Source organism: Melanostigma gelatinosum (assembly GCF_949748355.1).
Source record: "Melanostigma gelatinosum genome assembly, chromosome: 21".
Lineage (NCBI taxonomy): Eukaryota > Metazoa > Chordata > Actinopteri > Perciformes > Zoarcidae > Melanostigma > Melanostigma gelatinosum.
In genome coordinates this window covers 2,597,544-2,613,285 of record NC_136654.1, presented here as the reverse complement: position 1 = coordinate 2,613,285, position 15,742 = coordinate 2,597,544, and the positions used below count along the sequence as shown (strand labels likewise).

The following is a 15,742-nucleotide window of genomic DNA, read 5'->3' as shown; positions in this document are numbered from 1 at the left end:
TTAATGAATTCAAACTATTAGCAAGTGTGGGAGTAAAATAGAATTTCCTTTTAATTTGAAAATGGCAGATGCACTTTATTATTACCGTATGTGACAGAGGAAGGAACATGCGGAACCTATCAAGCCTCGCTGTCTCCTGTCGGATTGTTGTTCCGGGCGGAACGCAAGGCTATCATTGACGCACAAAGATCGCCGCTGTCACATCGGTCGCCTGAACGCAACTGCCGTAATAATATTTGCTTTGGCTTTGGCCTCGGCCGAGCGACGGACATAGTTTCCCTTGACTGTAATGTAACTGCAGTGAACACGTAGGATGGACGGAGATGTTTCTGGTCAGTATAAACTGTCACACATACATTTGTTTGGCTAGGCCGCAAAGCAGCCCGCGCGCGGGAATGGTATTGCTAACTTTAAGATGTAACAGTTTATTTTTATAGATAACTCTACATGACTCATTTCAACTCCACATGGACTGGCACACATTTGCTCACCGGTGGATACCGGTAGCTAGAGTAACGTCACTACGTACATGAAGTGGCAGTTTCGTGCTGTCTCTAGAATATAACGCTAGGCTGTGCTATCTGAGCTAATGCTCGCTAAACTAGCTACAGGACACTCGGTATTAACGCCTGACGTGAAGTATCTCTGCTGGTTTCAGATGAACTGTGACAACGCCTAAACAAATACTTAACTATGCGGGGTGATTCTTAACATATGTGCAGCGTGTGAGTGCCACTGGTTATGTTGCATATCATGTCATGTTATATGATGTAAATCTTAACGTCAGATCCCGGAATTGAAAGGAGACATCCGCCTCAAGACATGACACCTGGAGCTGGGTTTGGTTTGATTTCCCATAGAACACTGCAGTCCTTATTTTAACTCAAACATTACCCGAAACCACAGTTTTTCCGTCAGATTGTGGGTGTAAGTCAAACAAGATCAGCCTTGGTTGGCTCCAATAAAGAACCAAGACGTTCGACGCTAGCGTCACAGTTTTGTACCGTATTTTCCATTTCTTGCATTATCTGTTAATCTAAACTCTGGATAAACGGGTTATGCTTCTGAACAGCAAAGTTAACCGTTGTACAAATCTAGTTAAGGTGTGGCGTTGTGCCTCTGGCGTAAATTATATTACTGTCCCGAGAAGTCTGTTTAATGGGCTGATTCACTGAAACAACTTGATTCTCTCCCTTCACTGACGCGGTGTCTTTTTATGCAGATAGTTTAGCTTTTATTGACATGGTCTGAAACTTGTTTCTTTACCCGATAAAAATGGAGATGAAGGGAATTTATTTTGTGGGTGCTCCAAGCAATGAAACATTGCATGTATGTCCAGAAATAGCATGGAGAACTCGTGCTATCTTGTATACAAAAGCATATTCTCAATATGCAAAATCCATCTCTCCCGTTTGCAGGTCCCTCCCTCCCCCTCTCCGCGCTGCGTCTCCTCATCCCACCCATCCGGCTGGTCTCCGCAGCCATCTGGCAGACGGTGGAGCAGAAGATCGTGTTGGACTATGGGCTGCTGGAGGAGTTCGTCTACATGGTCACGGAGATGGTTCCTCAACTCCTCTCCACGAGGCAGCGGGCCGAACTCATTTTGGGCCTCAGAGCGCGGGTGAGGAAGAGGATGGCGATGACATAACCCGTTAGATCGGTATATTCTTATACATAGATATCACGTGTTCATTATATTGCTGCTGACCTCTGATTGTAGCTGATCCTGGAGCTGTGTCGCTCCGAGGACACTGCTGAGCTCCATATTATTCAGCCACATCTGGACCGGATGCAGAACCTCAGATCTCTGTGGAATGTGGAGGTGAGTCTGAACCTCCAGTCAAGTATCTTGAGGTGGTGATTGTTTTTTTTGTGGTTTGGGTTTTCCATTTGTTTAAGCCACTGTAGTTTTGGCAGTAATGATCTGTAGTCCTGAAGTTCTTGTGTTTTCTTTCTGCCTGTTCAAACTCTTTTTTTTTTTTTTTTTTGCAGTCAGACAATGCAGAACAAGAACAATCCGACTCACAATTCATGGGCCTTGTCCAAAATCTGCTGAGAGATCCTGAGGAGAGAAGAAACTTCTTCCAGGTAATGTTTTGGTGATTCACCTTTCTTTAGGATGATGAGGTTTTCATCTTACAGGGAAAACACTTGTGCTGTTTTATGGCGCACTCCTGTTTGCCCATAACAGATATTTGACATGTAGGAATTCCTTTTGTGTTCCAGGACGTTTTCCCAGGAGACTTTGGCCCCACATACGACAAAGCTATCCAGACTCTGATGTGGCTGTTTCTGTCCAGACTCGAAAAGCTTCTTCCCACCCAAACTCTCCAACAGGTAGGCTTCCATATCAATTCAAAAATACGATAGCATTTTCTATTTTTATTTCTTTGTAACGCTGGCTTTCATTATAGTGTTTGAGATCTCCTAAAAATGCCAGATGTGTCTTTTTTTCTATTGCTTTATCCGTTTATGAAAGAATAAATCTGTCCTTACGTTTAGAAATTGCAGTGCCGTTGCCTCACTCTCGTTTTCGTCTTTTCCAGATTGCGTCTCTGCTCAGCGACGCCTCCTCTGTTCTGAACGAATGCATGGAGACGTTCGGTCAACCTCAGGAGCTCAAAGCCCTGCTGGACACTCAGAAAGACCTCGGCCAGTTAGAGGACATTGGTGAGCTGTTCACAGATCGTTGTCGACACTCGATGTAACGCTTTGTTTGCTTCGGAAACGAAACACTATTGCACAGTAACGTACGCAAACAAACTATTCTTCATTCAGCAAAGGTGTTTGTGTCAGTAGCAGCGTTTGTATATAATCTGTTAAAATGATACACTCAATAACTTGAATCTCCTCTTTTCAGATTCTTTCATCGTGGACAGTGGCATCTTGTCAGCCCTGTGTCTTCCTCCTGTGGAAAGAGTTTTGATCGTCAATGACCAGACCGAAACGGATGCAGAGAGCGGACTCATGTACACGGTGTGCACAGAGATGGAGGTAGAATCCGAGAACAAAGAGGTGTACGCGGAGGAAACTGGGAACTCTGCAGCGAGCGTGCAAACCCAGTGGGGTGGTCTCGGCAGCGGGGTGAAAGCAGAAATGGACGCCGTGGTGGTCACGGACCCCGTCGAAGGTGCCGAGGCCAGCGAGAGCGAAATGGCCGACGACCACAACTACGACCAATCGGGGACGCTGATGATCGGGGAGGACGGCCAGGTGACGGTGCTCGACGGCGCCGTGAAGAAGCCGAACAGGCGCGGGAGGAAAAAGAAACGGCCCGACGACGAAGACTTCAAAGTGCAAGGCGGAGCGAGGGGCAGGCAGGAAGACTCAGATTTCGACATCACGTGGGAAAGACCGGTGCGAAAGAACCGCGGGCTCAAGATGAAACGCTACCTGTCACAGTGGAGGAGAGCGGGGAAGACGCAGGGCAGCAACGCTACCAACAGCAGCCCCAAAAAGTCCCAAGCCCCGACCAAAAGCAACGACTTGGACGATAGAACGTGCAAGGTGTGCGGCATGGTGGTGAGCCGGGCCAAGTTCCTGGAGCGGCACATGAACAGACACTCGGAGGAGCTGCCCTTTTCTTGTCCCACGTGTAAAAGGTTTTACAAGAGCTTGCGTTACTTACAGCAGCACAAATGTCCGAATCAGACGAAGGCAAAGGAACAAGAGACTGCAGCAGATGAGGGCAAGCAGTCATCCGGCGAGGCGACCGTTGAGGGGCAGACCGACGCGGACCAGGACCCCGATTGCGCGACCTCCGCAGATGGGCCTTCCAAAGAATTGGAAGCGAAAAGCTCAGATGGGAACAAAACCGTGCTCGACGGTCCGTTCTACTGTCCGCACTGCAGCGTCGAGTTCAAGTGCAAACAGACTTTCAGGTTCCACCTGAGAAACATCTGCTACAACGAGCAGCAGGTGGATCCGGAGCAGCCGGAGGACGTGAAGCATTGTTTCAGGTGCGACGAATGCGACAAGGCGTTCAAGTACAAGTCGACGCTGGAATCCCACAAGCAGACGCACAACCCGCTGTACTGCGAGGTGTGCATGAAGCTGGTGCGCGACCCGGAGGCGCTGGCGGTACACAAGGAGTCGCACACGCCGTTTCAGTGCAACCGGTGCGAGGAGAACTTCCCCGTGTTCAAGGCCCTCCACAAGCACTACATCGACTCCCACAACCCCGTCGAGCCGTTCACCTGCACCCACTGCCTGACCACCTTCGCCAGCTTGAAGCGCTTCATCAGACACGAGTGGAAGCACACCGGCTACCAGCCGTTCCAGTGCCCCCACTGCACCAAGAGGTTCCGGTCGTACTCCGACCTCGTGGAGCACCAGAAAAAGCACACGAAAGCATATCCCTTCCTCTGCTGGGAGTGCGGCAAGAAGTTCCGGCACGGCGTCACGTTGACGAGACACGTGGAGCGCGTGCACCAGTCCGGCGAGCCCGTGTCGGACAAACCCGTGCCGACGTTCACCTGCGCCCAGTGCGGGAAGACCTTCACGTCCCGGAGGTGCCTTCTGAAGCACGACAACTTCCACCACAAAGGGCTGCGGTTCCCGTGCGAGTTCTGCGGCAAGGGCTTCTTCGGCAAGGACGCTTTGGTGAGGCACACCCTGATTCACACGGGCGAGCGGCCGTTCAAGTGCGAAGACTGCGACAAGTCCTTCAGGTCCGCCGCGGAGCTGAAGATACACCGGAGGTACCACACGGGGGAGCGGCCTTTCAAGTGCAACGTCTGTGAAAAGGGTTTTGTTCAGTCCTGCTTTCTCACCTTGCACATGCGCACCCACACAGGAGAGCGACCGTATGTTTGCACAGTGTGCAGCAAGGCCTTCTCCAGCTTGCATGGCTTGAAACGGCACAGGAGGCTCGTTCACGCGTAGTTGATGTTAGCGGGGTGCTAACTCGCACAGGGTTGCTCTGTCTGTCAGTGAAGGAGGTCAGAGGTCAGACCTTGCTCGAGGACGCTTTCGGCCGTGCGGATGTTGGCTGAGGATGGCGAATTAAAAGCAGGTGTTTCACTAGAAGGACGTTTTCCTCAATAGCTACGTTGATGTCACAGCGTGCATTGTTGGGAACTGTGTAATTGTATAGTGCATTATAAAAAAACAAATTTAAAAAAAAAATGGCGCTTTGTATTTTTTACAGAAACGTTTGCTGTAGCTCTACATAACATTTGTATGTATAAACAATATAATCCTTGATTCCTTTGGGAATCGATTTCTTTTCTTGAATAAATTGAACATTTGATTCCAAGTGGCATTGGATTTGCTCAGTCGTGACTTTATTCATGTGATTTTAAGGGCATTGAGTTGCTTTCAGTGTTTTTGTTTTGTTTTTTTACAGAAATTCAGGCTTGATTTGATGCATGGAGGGAGCATTCAAAAACATGTTTCTACAGTATATGCTAACTGCTAAATGGATGCTGTTTAACATGAAATATAATGGGATGGGGTCTAGTAATGTAACCATGTATTATTCATGCATATGAATGTTGTTAAAATTGTGGTTAGTAAATGACACATCTACAATTGTCAACCACTAGATGGCCCTTAATTGGTTTGGGCTATCTGGAACAGTGGAAGGACTGGAACTGCCTGGTCAGCAATCTACCAGAATCACAGGTTTTTACAGCCTTCAGGCCTTTTTCCTACTCGACACATTTTGACACGCCACAGTCGTAAATAATACAATTGTTGATGGCTCATTTTGAGCTCCTTCAGTTTCGTGGCCCTGGTATTGTTCATTGCTAACTGGGACTCTTCTGTAGTACGGAGCCATCGTTCATGTTATCGGCAACGCCTGTGCTTTTCCTGCTCGGGTGCAGTTTTCAGTGAAAAAGCCCAATTTTCTGTAAAACTTCACTCTTATACTAGATAATATGCAAGACAGGCAATTATTGAAGAAAAATGTCCATTCTGTGGCTGGTTTCGGATGAATTTTAGTCACTGCAGTGGTGACAGAAGTTCACAACAAAGCTGTAGAAATCTCTGACCAGAGAGAGTTCTGGTCTGGATTATTTACAGGAAATAAATTAGACAAAAGGTGTGGGTCGGACTAAGCTTCTCAGAAAGGACATTGAAACTATCTGCACCCAAGGTGTGTGTTTGTCTTCAGTCCAGGGAGCGAGTTGGATCTGAGAACCCAACTCGCAGGTCTGTAGTAGTGGGTTTGCATGGGCTCAGTACAGGTCTGTTTTACAAAAGCTGATGGATACATTAAGGTGTGACCTGTTACAGGGCTGGTCTGGGCTCTCTTCACACTAAACGGTGTCACTCCGAGGTTTGTTCATTTAAATGTGAAGTAGTTTCTGCCTGCACAGAGGTTACAGACAGAACTGTAATGAATACACAGGCAATATAAAATAATGCAGTTCACACAGTTTCTTCTACACTATCGGAGTAAAGTCAATCTATTCAACTAAACATGGCATAATTTTCGAAGCACCTTTTATAAATGAATTTCATTCAACCATTTTGCAGATTTGCAGAGAACAATTATCAATCTGTATATTTGTAATATATGTAAAACGTTATCACAAAACTATACTATACATCAGCTCAAACATTAAATTGATTGCTACACATTTCATTCCATTACCTTGATAATCAGGGCACATTAATGGTGCCGGAAAGTTAGATTGCACCACCAAATGCATGTCTAAATTAAATGTGTCTATCTGTATAGATTGAAGTCACGCTAAAAAAACAATTTCACCCCAGATGGGACTCGAACCCACAATCCCTGGCTTAGGAGGCCAGTGCCTTATCCATTAGGCCACTGGGGCTGTATAGCAATGACCGATGTACGACTCATAATTTGAACGACTAAATTAAAGTGGTTACATCTAGTGTATGTTTGCGTGACTCATGGTGATATGCCACGTCACTAAGCACTAAAAGCTCCCTTTCTTTTTTTAAAACGCTGGCAAATCAAACTTCTCATGCAACTCGGTCCCAGTAACACTTACCAAATCATCTCTTTATTAAGCATGACCACAAACTGGGGTCTACAGGAAACGTGAATCCAATCATCGATAACGGCACCTGAAGTTCACTGAATAAAACCCTTCTTTGATCAGTGCTTGTCTCAAAAGCATTGATATACCTTCACTATATGTCAAACACATTAATGAAGATAATGTTTCAATTATTTCGCCGTTAAATATCTGCTCAAATAACGTTACGTTAACGGAGTGCACTGATAACTCCCTCTCGCTCTCCAGGCAGGAGCAGCCTCCGTTGTTTTCCTGCTCTCTGCCCAGCAGACTCCGGAGGAATGGTCGCGTTAGCCGGTTAGCTCTTCAGGCAGCAGCTGTAGGATTTACGTTATTTGGCTTTCGGTTGTTCTGTTACAATAATGAATTTACTACCGACTAATCCTCATGGAAATGGGCTCCTTTATGCTGGATTTAACCAGGATAATGGTGAGTTGTGGCGTTTATTTTTCAAATGGAAAGTTACAGCGTCGTTGATGCTAAGCTAACGTCTTCCCAGAGCATGAATTAAGCATAACCGTATACAACAACAGCTTTACATTTTCTGTGATTGTAATAGTCGAACAAATAATGCTGCTGTGTGGTAGTCACTCCAAGAAAACAGTTACGTTAACCAAAAGTACCGAATGTTAAGTGAATGTTAGCTTTATCTACGTTAGCTAACGTAACGTTAGCTTTCTTGTTTCCGCCAACAGTTAACGTTAAGTGAGCTAACGTTAGCCAAATGCTATTAGAGTAACATGACTGGTTATTATTAAGTTAGACACGAACGTGTGGTTACAGTTTAGGTACTCGGATAACCGTGTCTATTAAGTTACTGATGTAGCTAGCCGAATGTCCACAACGGCATAACTTACGTTAAGTCTGCGGTAACGTTAGCTAGGCTAAGTTTGAAAGGTATTACCGCGTTATTGGGCTAATGTCATGTTTGCTACTGCCCAGTATTTTCCTTAGATTGACAGTTTGCAGACGTAAAAATATAATTTCCATAGTAAACTCTTTTCTCCCCACCCACCTACATTTGCACAGGCCGTAGATTTAAAACATTCGTCTTAAGTTGGTTTAACTTAAAGTACATTTAATGGTATGAACGGTGCCAACTAACGTTACGTTAGCTTTGTCATATCGAGGGGGTAGTTTAAACGTTATGAAGGTGACGTTAACGTGACCAAAGACTCCATATGGTCCACTGAAGAACTAGCGTTAGCTTTGGCACCAACATCACTGTCGTCACACGTCAACATACGGTGGGCCAGTTGTACATGAATTCCATTAGAGGCGTGTCATCTCTGTATCTGTTGAAGGCTGCTCTGACATTACAATACTTTTTGCGTGACGTAATCTTTAGTCTGTGATCGACTTCTGATAGCTGGCACCTCTGTCTGTCTCCACAGGGTGCTTTGCCTGTGGAATGGAGAACGGGTTCCGTGTTTACAACACAGATCCTCTCAAGGAGAAGGAGAAACAAGGTAACGAGCTGTGTGGCCATTCACGTTCATGCCTACATACAAGTTCACTGAGCAGTGTGCGGTGCGCCTCGCTATTTCAACTGCCTCGGTCTGATCAGGGTTCTTTGCCGAAATATAATTCAAACCAACCAATTCTGCTGCACAGAGGAACAGAGTATTTTTGACGGAATTGAAACTTCTTAAACACGGAGGGATATAAGAGGAACTTTCCCCCACACACACTCGAAGGTGTGAATCAGCACATGACCTGCTCCAGACTTTCTTTTCTACCTCGTAGGATTGAGCTGATCATGGAATGATTCACAGGACGTGTGACTTGTTTTTACTGGGCTCATCCAGCTCTTTAACGGCAGTCTTTACAGCTTGTAGCAGCTCCATTTCCTGCTGCTGTCATGTGTGCTGGACATGCAGGGAGGGAGAGGGGGCTGAGCCGTTAGATATGAACAAACAGTGGTGATAAGAAGCAGTGAGCGGCCTTCTTTTCTTACACTAACAGCTTGGTATTGTTGTTCATCACCAATGACATTGACTTTCAGAGTTCCTGGAGGGCGGGGTCGGCCACGTGGAGATGCTGTTCAGGTGTAACTATTTAGCACTAGTGGGAGGAGGAAAGAAGCCAAAGTACCCAACCAACAAAGGTATGTTTTGACAACCGAAGTTAGCAATGTTGATCGATCGTTTTTATTATCCCCGAACATCAGCAGTCGTCTTTATACTGGATGTAAGCCCGGCTTCTGTTCTGACAAATGACGGCGTGGATTCCATTTTTCCATCAGTACCTGTAGGGACCGTGTAAGGTCCTAAATGTAACTTACAAAAGTCGGAGGCTGTTTCTCTTTCCGGCAGTGGGCAGTGATGTTAGTTTAATAAAAAATTGTATGTGACTACAAGCTGGCAGGAGACATCACACACCTACAATCAAAATATGGGATTGTTGGGACAGTGGATTGCTCTGCAGGAGACCTGCACCGTCACACCTGTAGCAAACACTGTCATTCCTGCTGGCTACGGTAGCATGGAAGCTCCTAGTGGGAGGCAGTTAGTAAGGTATAACCTAAAGGCTGTAAACCCACACCGCTGTTTTCACCATTAGACGTCTGCTCAGGTCCACGGTGGGCTGGAGCTTTGATGGGAATCTATTAGGTCACAAATCTTCATCTGCCAATAAGAATGATAAAGTTGTAGTTTGTCCCACCCCAACAGGTTCAACACAGTCCTAAGCAGAGGTCTAATGAGCCAGTCTAACTGAGAAACACCTGTGTGGGTGTTCAGAGGCTTTCAGTGAATGAATCATTGATGTTCATTTATTGAAGTATATCATCAGGAATTATTATTCTACACTGCCAGGAAGTGCTGAAACCATGTGATACAATGGCACATATCTATAGGTCATACACTCCGACTGATTTGAATCATTGATAAGTACGATACTGATCAATTCAATATTATTCATGTGGCTGTTTGTTTTGTTTTTGTGCTCTAGTGATGATCTGGGATGACCTGAAGAAGAAGACAGTGATTGAGATTGAGTTCTCAACAGAAGTCAAAGCGGTGAAGCTTCGGCGTGACAGGTAAAAAAAACAACATTTTTGATAGTTGCAAAACAAGTGTTGTGTAATAATGCATGAGTGGGTGGCTGGGAGGTTCCTTGGGGTTTAGATCTCTTCTGTGTCAGCAGGCATCCAAAACTCTCACGGTAATCCTCGAGCAGTGCTGTGGTAATGAGACGGCGACGCGCTATGATGCGGTAGCAGTCATACTAGCATTGTGCTTGCTGTGAATTGATTCATTCATTGTCAGCCTCTGGATTTCAACACTGGACCTGTGAGATTAGTATGACGCTTGTGGATGCTGGTTTAGGAGAGTCTTTGACATTTGCTTTAAATCGCAGTTGGTTCTCCCTTTGCTCTCAGGATTGTGGTGGTCCTGGACTCGATGATCAAAGTCTTCACCTTTACCCACAACCCCCATCAGCTGCATGTGTTTGAGACCTGCTATAACCCCAAAGGTCGGTCTACTGCTCTGCTCCATACACTCACTCACCCTCTTGAACCACACACACACTCTTTAGGGGATTTGGTGGAGCATCTTTAAACCCACAAAACCGGGCGTTGTTTATACACCTCTGGTTTCCCCTCAGGTTAAACCGGTTTGCTCTGACTTGTTAGCAAGTCAATTATAAATGTGCCACGTCTTTAGCAAAGCGCTGCAACAATAAAAATACAAAATGTTTATGTGCACATTATAACTAACCCCCCCCTGTTCTCCTCAGGTCTGTGCGTGCTGTGTCCCAACAGCAACAACTCCCTGTTGGCGTTCCCCGGGACTCATTCGGGCCACGTGCAGATAGTGGACCTGGCCAACACGGAGAAGCCCCCGGTCGATATCCCCGCCCACGAGGGGGCGCTGTGCTGCATCGCTCTCAATCTGCAGGGCACGAGGATAGCTACGGCGTCGGAGAAAGTGAGCCGGGGAATGGAATGTTTTTGTCGGCTGTTGTGTCGTTTGTTTCTGTCGGCGCCGCCCCGTGACCGATCCATGTTGTGTTTCTGCAGGGGACCCTCATTAGAATTTTCGACACATCCGCGGGTCAGCTCATACAGGAGCTGAGACGAGGCTCTCAGGCAGCGAGCATTTATTGGTGAGCGTCGTGCACCAACACTGTTCACGTCTTTACGACAGACGACAAACCGTGCTCGAGTTAATTAAACATAGACAACTAGCATTGGTAAGTCACACACTGCTCTGCTACTCACTCTGCAGCGTGAAGTTCACGACATTGTTTGTTTTCATAGAACGTGTGTTCAGGCCTTTTGTACTATAGGTGAGCGGTGAACTGGTTCTCATTATTTCCATCTGCTCGGTCTTTCGCAGCATTAATTTCAACCAGGACGCGTCCCTCATCTGCGTTTCCAGTGACCACGGCACAGTGCACATCTTCGCTGCAGAGGACCCGAAAAGGAACAAACAGTCGAGGTTTGTCTCAACTGAATTATTTTAAATATTCATTTTTATTGTTTTCCACACGTGATGTCAAATCTAGTGTGCTGCATGATAATGAGTCTCAGTCGTCTAACCCTGTGTTCTTCTCTCTCTCTCTCTACAGTTTGGCATCTGCCAGCTTTCTTCCCAAATACTTCAGCTCCAAGTGGAGCTTCTCCAAGTTCCAGGTCCCGTCGGGCTCTCCCTGTGTGTGTGCCTTTGGAACGGAGCCCAATGCCGTCATCGGTGAGTTCCGTTTGGAGTGTGAAGCTTTTCAGGATACAACTCGCCAACCTGTGTAATGCTTGTCGTGGATGGTCCCTGAGAACATCGCAAGCAATGCAATCCTACAGGTTGCAAACAAACCCTTGAGTGACTTCAACTTATTCAGATAAGAAAATTACCCAATTAGATGTATTGACTCGAATAGTTGTTTTTAGTTTTTCCCTAACCAACCAGTAGCGAGCAACGTATGTCTTTTTCGGTCGTCACAAAAGCTCTCGTAGCGCTTAGTTGGATGTTTATCGCTCCAATCGAATGCAGCTGCAGCCATCAATGTGCACAACGTCAATACCGGTCACACCCACCCAAAAACACCACTGAACTTATTCCACTGGACACTTGTTTGTGTTTGCTGACTCTCGTTTCTCTCCTCCTCCACTCTGCAGCCATTTGTGCTGACGGCAGCTACTACAAGTTCCTCTTCAACCAGAAAGGGGAGTGTGCCAGAGATGTGTACGCCCAGTTCCTGGAGATGACCGATGAGAAAATATGACCTTTGACCCACCTGGAGACTTGACACAGCCTTTTTTTATTTATTATTATTATTTTGGAGTAGAGGTCCCACGCTCACATCTCCGTATCTTGACAGACTCTGTAAAGAGCATCAGATGACGTGAGCAGGGACTTGATGGAAGCACCAAAAGGACGCAGACTTCTGTCTCTCAGACTCCTGAGGATGGTCTCTGAACAGAGGGACTCGGCTTGACCCCCAAACCAAACACTAGAGGGAAAGTTCTTTCTTTGAATGGACGACGTGCCACTTTTTAAGACGACTTCCCAGGAATTTACAACGGCTGGTTATTTTAATCACACGGATGATTCTGATAGTTAGACGGATTGAAACTATTGAGATTTTTGTCGACTAACACCACCTAACCGAACCATAGGGAGTGCCTCGAGACTGGAGAGAAAGTGTATGTGTGCACATGTTATTGTTGTCATATATACATGCGTGTGTTTGTGTATATACCAATGTACCATATTAGGTGTTCGCAGAGCAGAATCCGACTGGTCCTGCGCTGTGAAGCCTCACCTTAGTATTACTAGATTTTCTTATCTTCACTGTATAAACACAACGCGCCAGACTGAACTTCTAATTCAAAACAACTGTACAGAATAGTAGCAGGAACAAAAATGAACAGGTATTTTTGTTTGCCTCGTCCTTTTTTCTATACATTGTGCAATATGTTTTCCCTCATTACTTTTTTGTTAAGAGCTTGTGAAAGTTGACTGTTTGTTGTTTTTACCTGAACTAAAAAAAAAGCTTAAAGAAATCGTTTGACACTTATTGGGAAATGATTAACTTTGTTGGATGAGAAGGTTGACACAGCGCTGTTAATTGGACTGAGCCAGGCTAACCCTATGTTTTTATGCTAAGCTAACCGACTGCTAGCTTTGGCTTCATATTTCGAGTGCTATTGATCTTCCCATGCAGCTCAGCAAGAACGCGAACAAGCTCATTTCCCAAAGTATCTCTCTATTTCTTTAAGAGTTTGTGAAAGTGTTCCATCTTAAATCCTCAACCTGATCTATTGGCTGAGATCCAACTGAAAATCTGAATATTTTTGAACTTGGTTGAAGACCTTCATGTCTCCTGAATGGTGATTGGTTGCTTCTCGTTGGCCAGTGTGGCTCTCCAGTCACAGCGATATTTGTTTAAATCCTGACAACGCGTGTTCCCACTCGTGTATCTCCGTAAAGTGCTTGACCACGCCCCCTAACGGCGTTGATGAAATCAAACGATGCTGATCAGGGACTCTGAAGTGCTTTGTTGAAGCCTGTGGCCATAAACAGGAGATCCGCTCGGTGTGGAGCCACCACAATGGAACTGTTAATGTAGAATCACTTTTCTTTCCATTTGTCACGTTGATTGACTGATTCGGTGCAAAAAACACATTTTGGTTTGTGTTGCTTTCGGCATCAGATTGTACAATTGCCACTTGGCGGTTGCCGGCCACAGTGGCGACGCTGCACAAACTGAAAAGCCAACTTGTGTCTGACACACTCGGAATGATTGTAAAAACCTGCGTTTAAATTTGTGAATAAAATGTAATCTCTGCTTTTACAGTTAACCTTCATGGTCCGTGTTGTGCCTGTTGTACTTAAAGACCTCATAAACACTCACAGGGTGCAGAAGTCCAACTTATGTTTGTCTGCTACAGCAACATGTCTGCTCTGGAAACCAATTGTTCTCATTTGAAAGTAAAAAGAGGAAATTCTATTTTAAATATATATTTAGATTGTTTGGCTTTGAGAAAAGTCTTTTTTTTTCCCTTTTTACAATACAAAAAATATATATATATTTTAACAACGAAAATGGATGACTAAGTGATTTTAGTTTAAGTCATGTATTTTCCATTTCTGCCACTGTGAGGTAATGAGTAACCGAGTTGTAACTCCAGCGCAGTGAGTACATGTAATTGGTTTTATTATTTGCCCCTTTTAAGCAACCATGGACCCGAGCCAATAAACTAAATAGCACAACGTACACGGACCGTACAGTCCCCGGTTACTGGCACAAATGATGGTTAACCTTAAATATCGGCCGACACAACACATGATTATAAGTTTCAGTTTCAGCAGTTTTGTCAAATTTATCTTATTCTTGCCCTGTTGGCTTTTTTTAAATACAATTTCTTAGAACCTATTGCTCTGAATCTAGATTGTATTGACCCAGTAGGTGAAATGCTGAGCTCTATTTCTTTGGAAATGGAAGTCAGATAGCTTCATTTTTGGTCTCACCCACTCCTGAGGGAAAGATCTGTCTCTTTAGCTGCTAAATGCTCCACTGTGCTCACCAGGCAGTCTCTCTCTGTGTCTGTCTGCCGTTTGCTGCTGAGCAGGTAGTGTACACTGGCTCTTTACAGCTTCTTACAGCTTTTTCACTGAATAGTTGTGAGCCGGAGAGCAAAAGCAACGAGCTGAAACTTGAAAATTTGACTTTAACGGACATATCTGATTTCAAGACTGGCAAGTACCTGGATAAACAACTTACCGTAAAATGAAACCGAGCACTTTTAAAATCGACATTATATATTCAGTCTTTCTGGGTTGTTCCCCCGTTATACGGGTGATGTGTTAGGGGATGACTGCAGTAATAGAGTGGGGATCTCCCATTAGCAGAGTGCTGGTGTAACACTGGGCCAGTCATCTGCTCAGAGTCAGCAGCATCATACAGTATTGTCATTATTTGTCTTTACACTTGAATTGTAGTTCCTTTTGAGGATGTTTTTTTTACCAAGTTGCTGGTGTACGATTTATTGTTTTGATCATAAATAATTCATATCCATGTATTTGACATTTTGTTGAACAAAGTCAGGAAAGCAATGTTTCAGTCAAAGTCCATCCCTCCCTAGGACACGGACAGCTGTAGTGATCACCTAAGAATCCCGCCAACAGGGATTCCTCAGCAGACCCCTCCACCAACCACACTGTTGCCACAGTGAAGGCCGAATGCCTCAAACCTAGAAAGCTTGTAAATGTCTCACCGTGTCCCACAGGTCATGTGAAGCTCCACCGAGCAGCTACGTTCGTTACAGGGTGTTAACTTTTGTTCTTTTGGGAACATTTTGATGTTTGAGCCGTCAGTAATTATCTGTAAGTAACGACAGAAATGATTCCTAATATACTGGTTTGTCCACTCAATCATTGTTTAGCTCCATTGTACTAAAATCAACTTTAGCCTCAGGAAACAGCCATTGGGGAACATTACTATATTCATTCCCATCCTTGTTCTTGTCCTGATGTGTGTATTTGGATCGTTTTACTGCACTGCTGCTCCTCAGTGGTCACCTGCACTTGGTGGTTTTTACATGAGCAAACGAAATCACATTATCATACTCTTTTTACTCTTTATTCATTTCTGCATATTTGACCTGACAACATGTTGAGATATAGGTCTATTTATAGACTACGAGTCTTCATATTATGGTACCAGCACGATCTTGACAAGCAAAATCCCTCTGAGCCTGGATCATAAGAAAGAAGATGATAAAATCTGTATCAGTTTAA

At 45.1% G+C, this 15,742-nt stretch overlaps 2 protein-coding genes across 2 annotated transcripts; both read left to right on the top strand.

The window, feature by feature from the left end:
• Positions 1 to 168: 168 nt before the first annotated feature.
• Positions 169 to 5,252, top strand: LOC306794856 (uncharacterized protein). Its single transcript, XM_079293086.1, has 7 exons — positions 169 to 332; positions 1,419 to 1,621; positions 1,721 to 1,822; positions 1,993 to 2,088; positions 2,227 to 2,337; positions 2,547 to 2,670; positions 2,861 to 5,252. Exons 1-7 carry the CDS (start codon positions 314 to 316, stop codon positions 4,882 to 4,884), a joined length of 2,679 nt encoding a protein of 892 aa, XP_079149212.1. The 5' UTR covers positions 169 to 313; the 3' UTR covers positions 4,885 to 5,252.
• Positions 5,253 to 7,279: 2,027 nt separating this feature from the next.
• On the top strand, positions 7,280 to 13,785 carry wdr45b (WD repeat domain 45B). The gene is made up of 10 exons (XM_079292979.1): positions 7,280 to 7,427; positions 8,393 to 8,467; positions 9,004 to 9,105; positions 9,951 to 10,038; positions 10,381 to 10,475; positions 10,740 to 10,930; positions 11,023 to 11,108; positions 11,342 to 11,443; positions 11,574 to 11,695; positions 12,118 to 13,785. The coding sequence occupies exons 1-10, from the start codon at positions 7,361 to 7,363 to the stop codon at positions 12,222 to 12,224; spliced, it is 1,035 nt and encodes a 344-aa protein (XP_079149105.1). The 5' UTR covers positions 7,280 to 7,360; the 3' UTR covers positions 12,225 to 13,785.
• Positions 13,786 to 15,742: the final 1,957 nt, after the last annotated feature.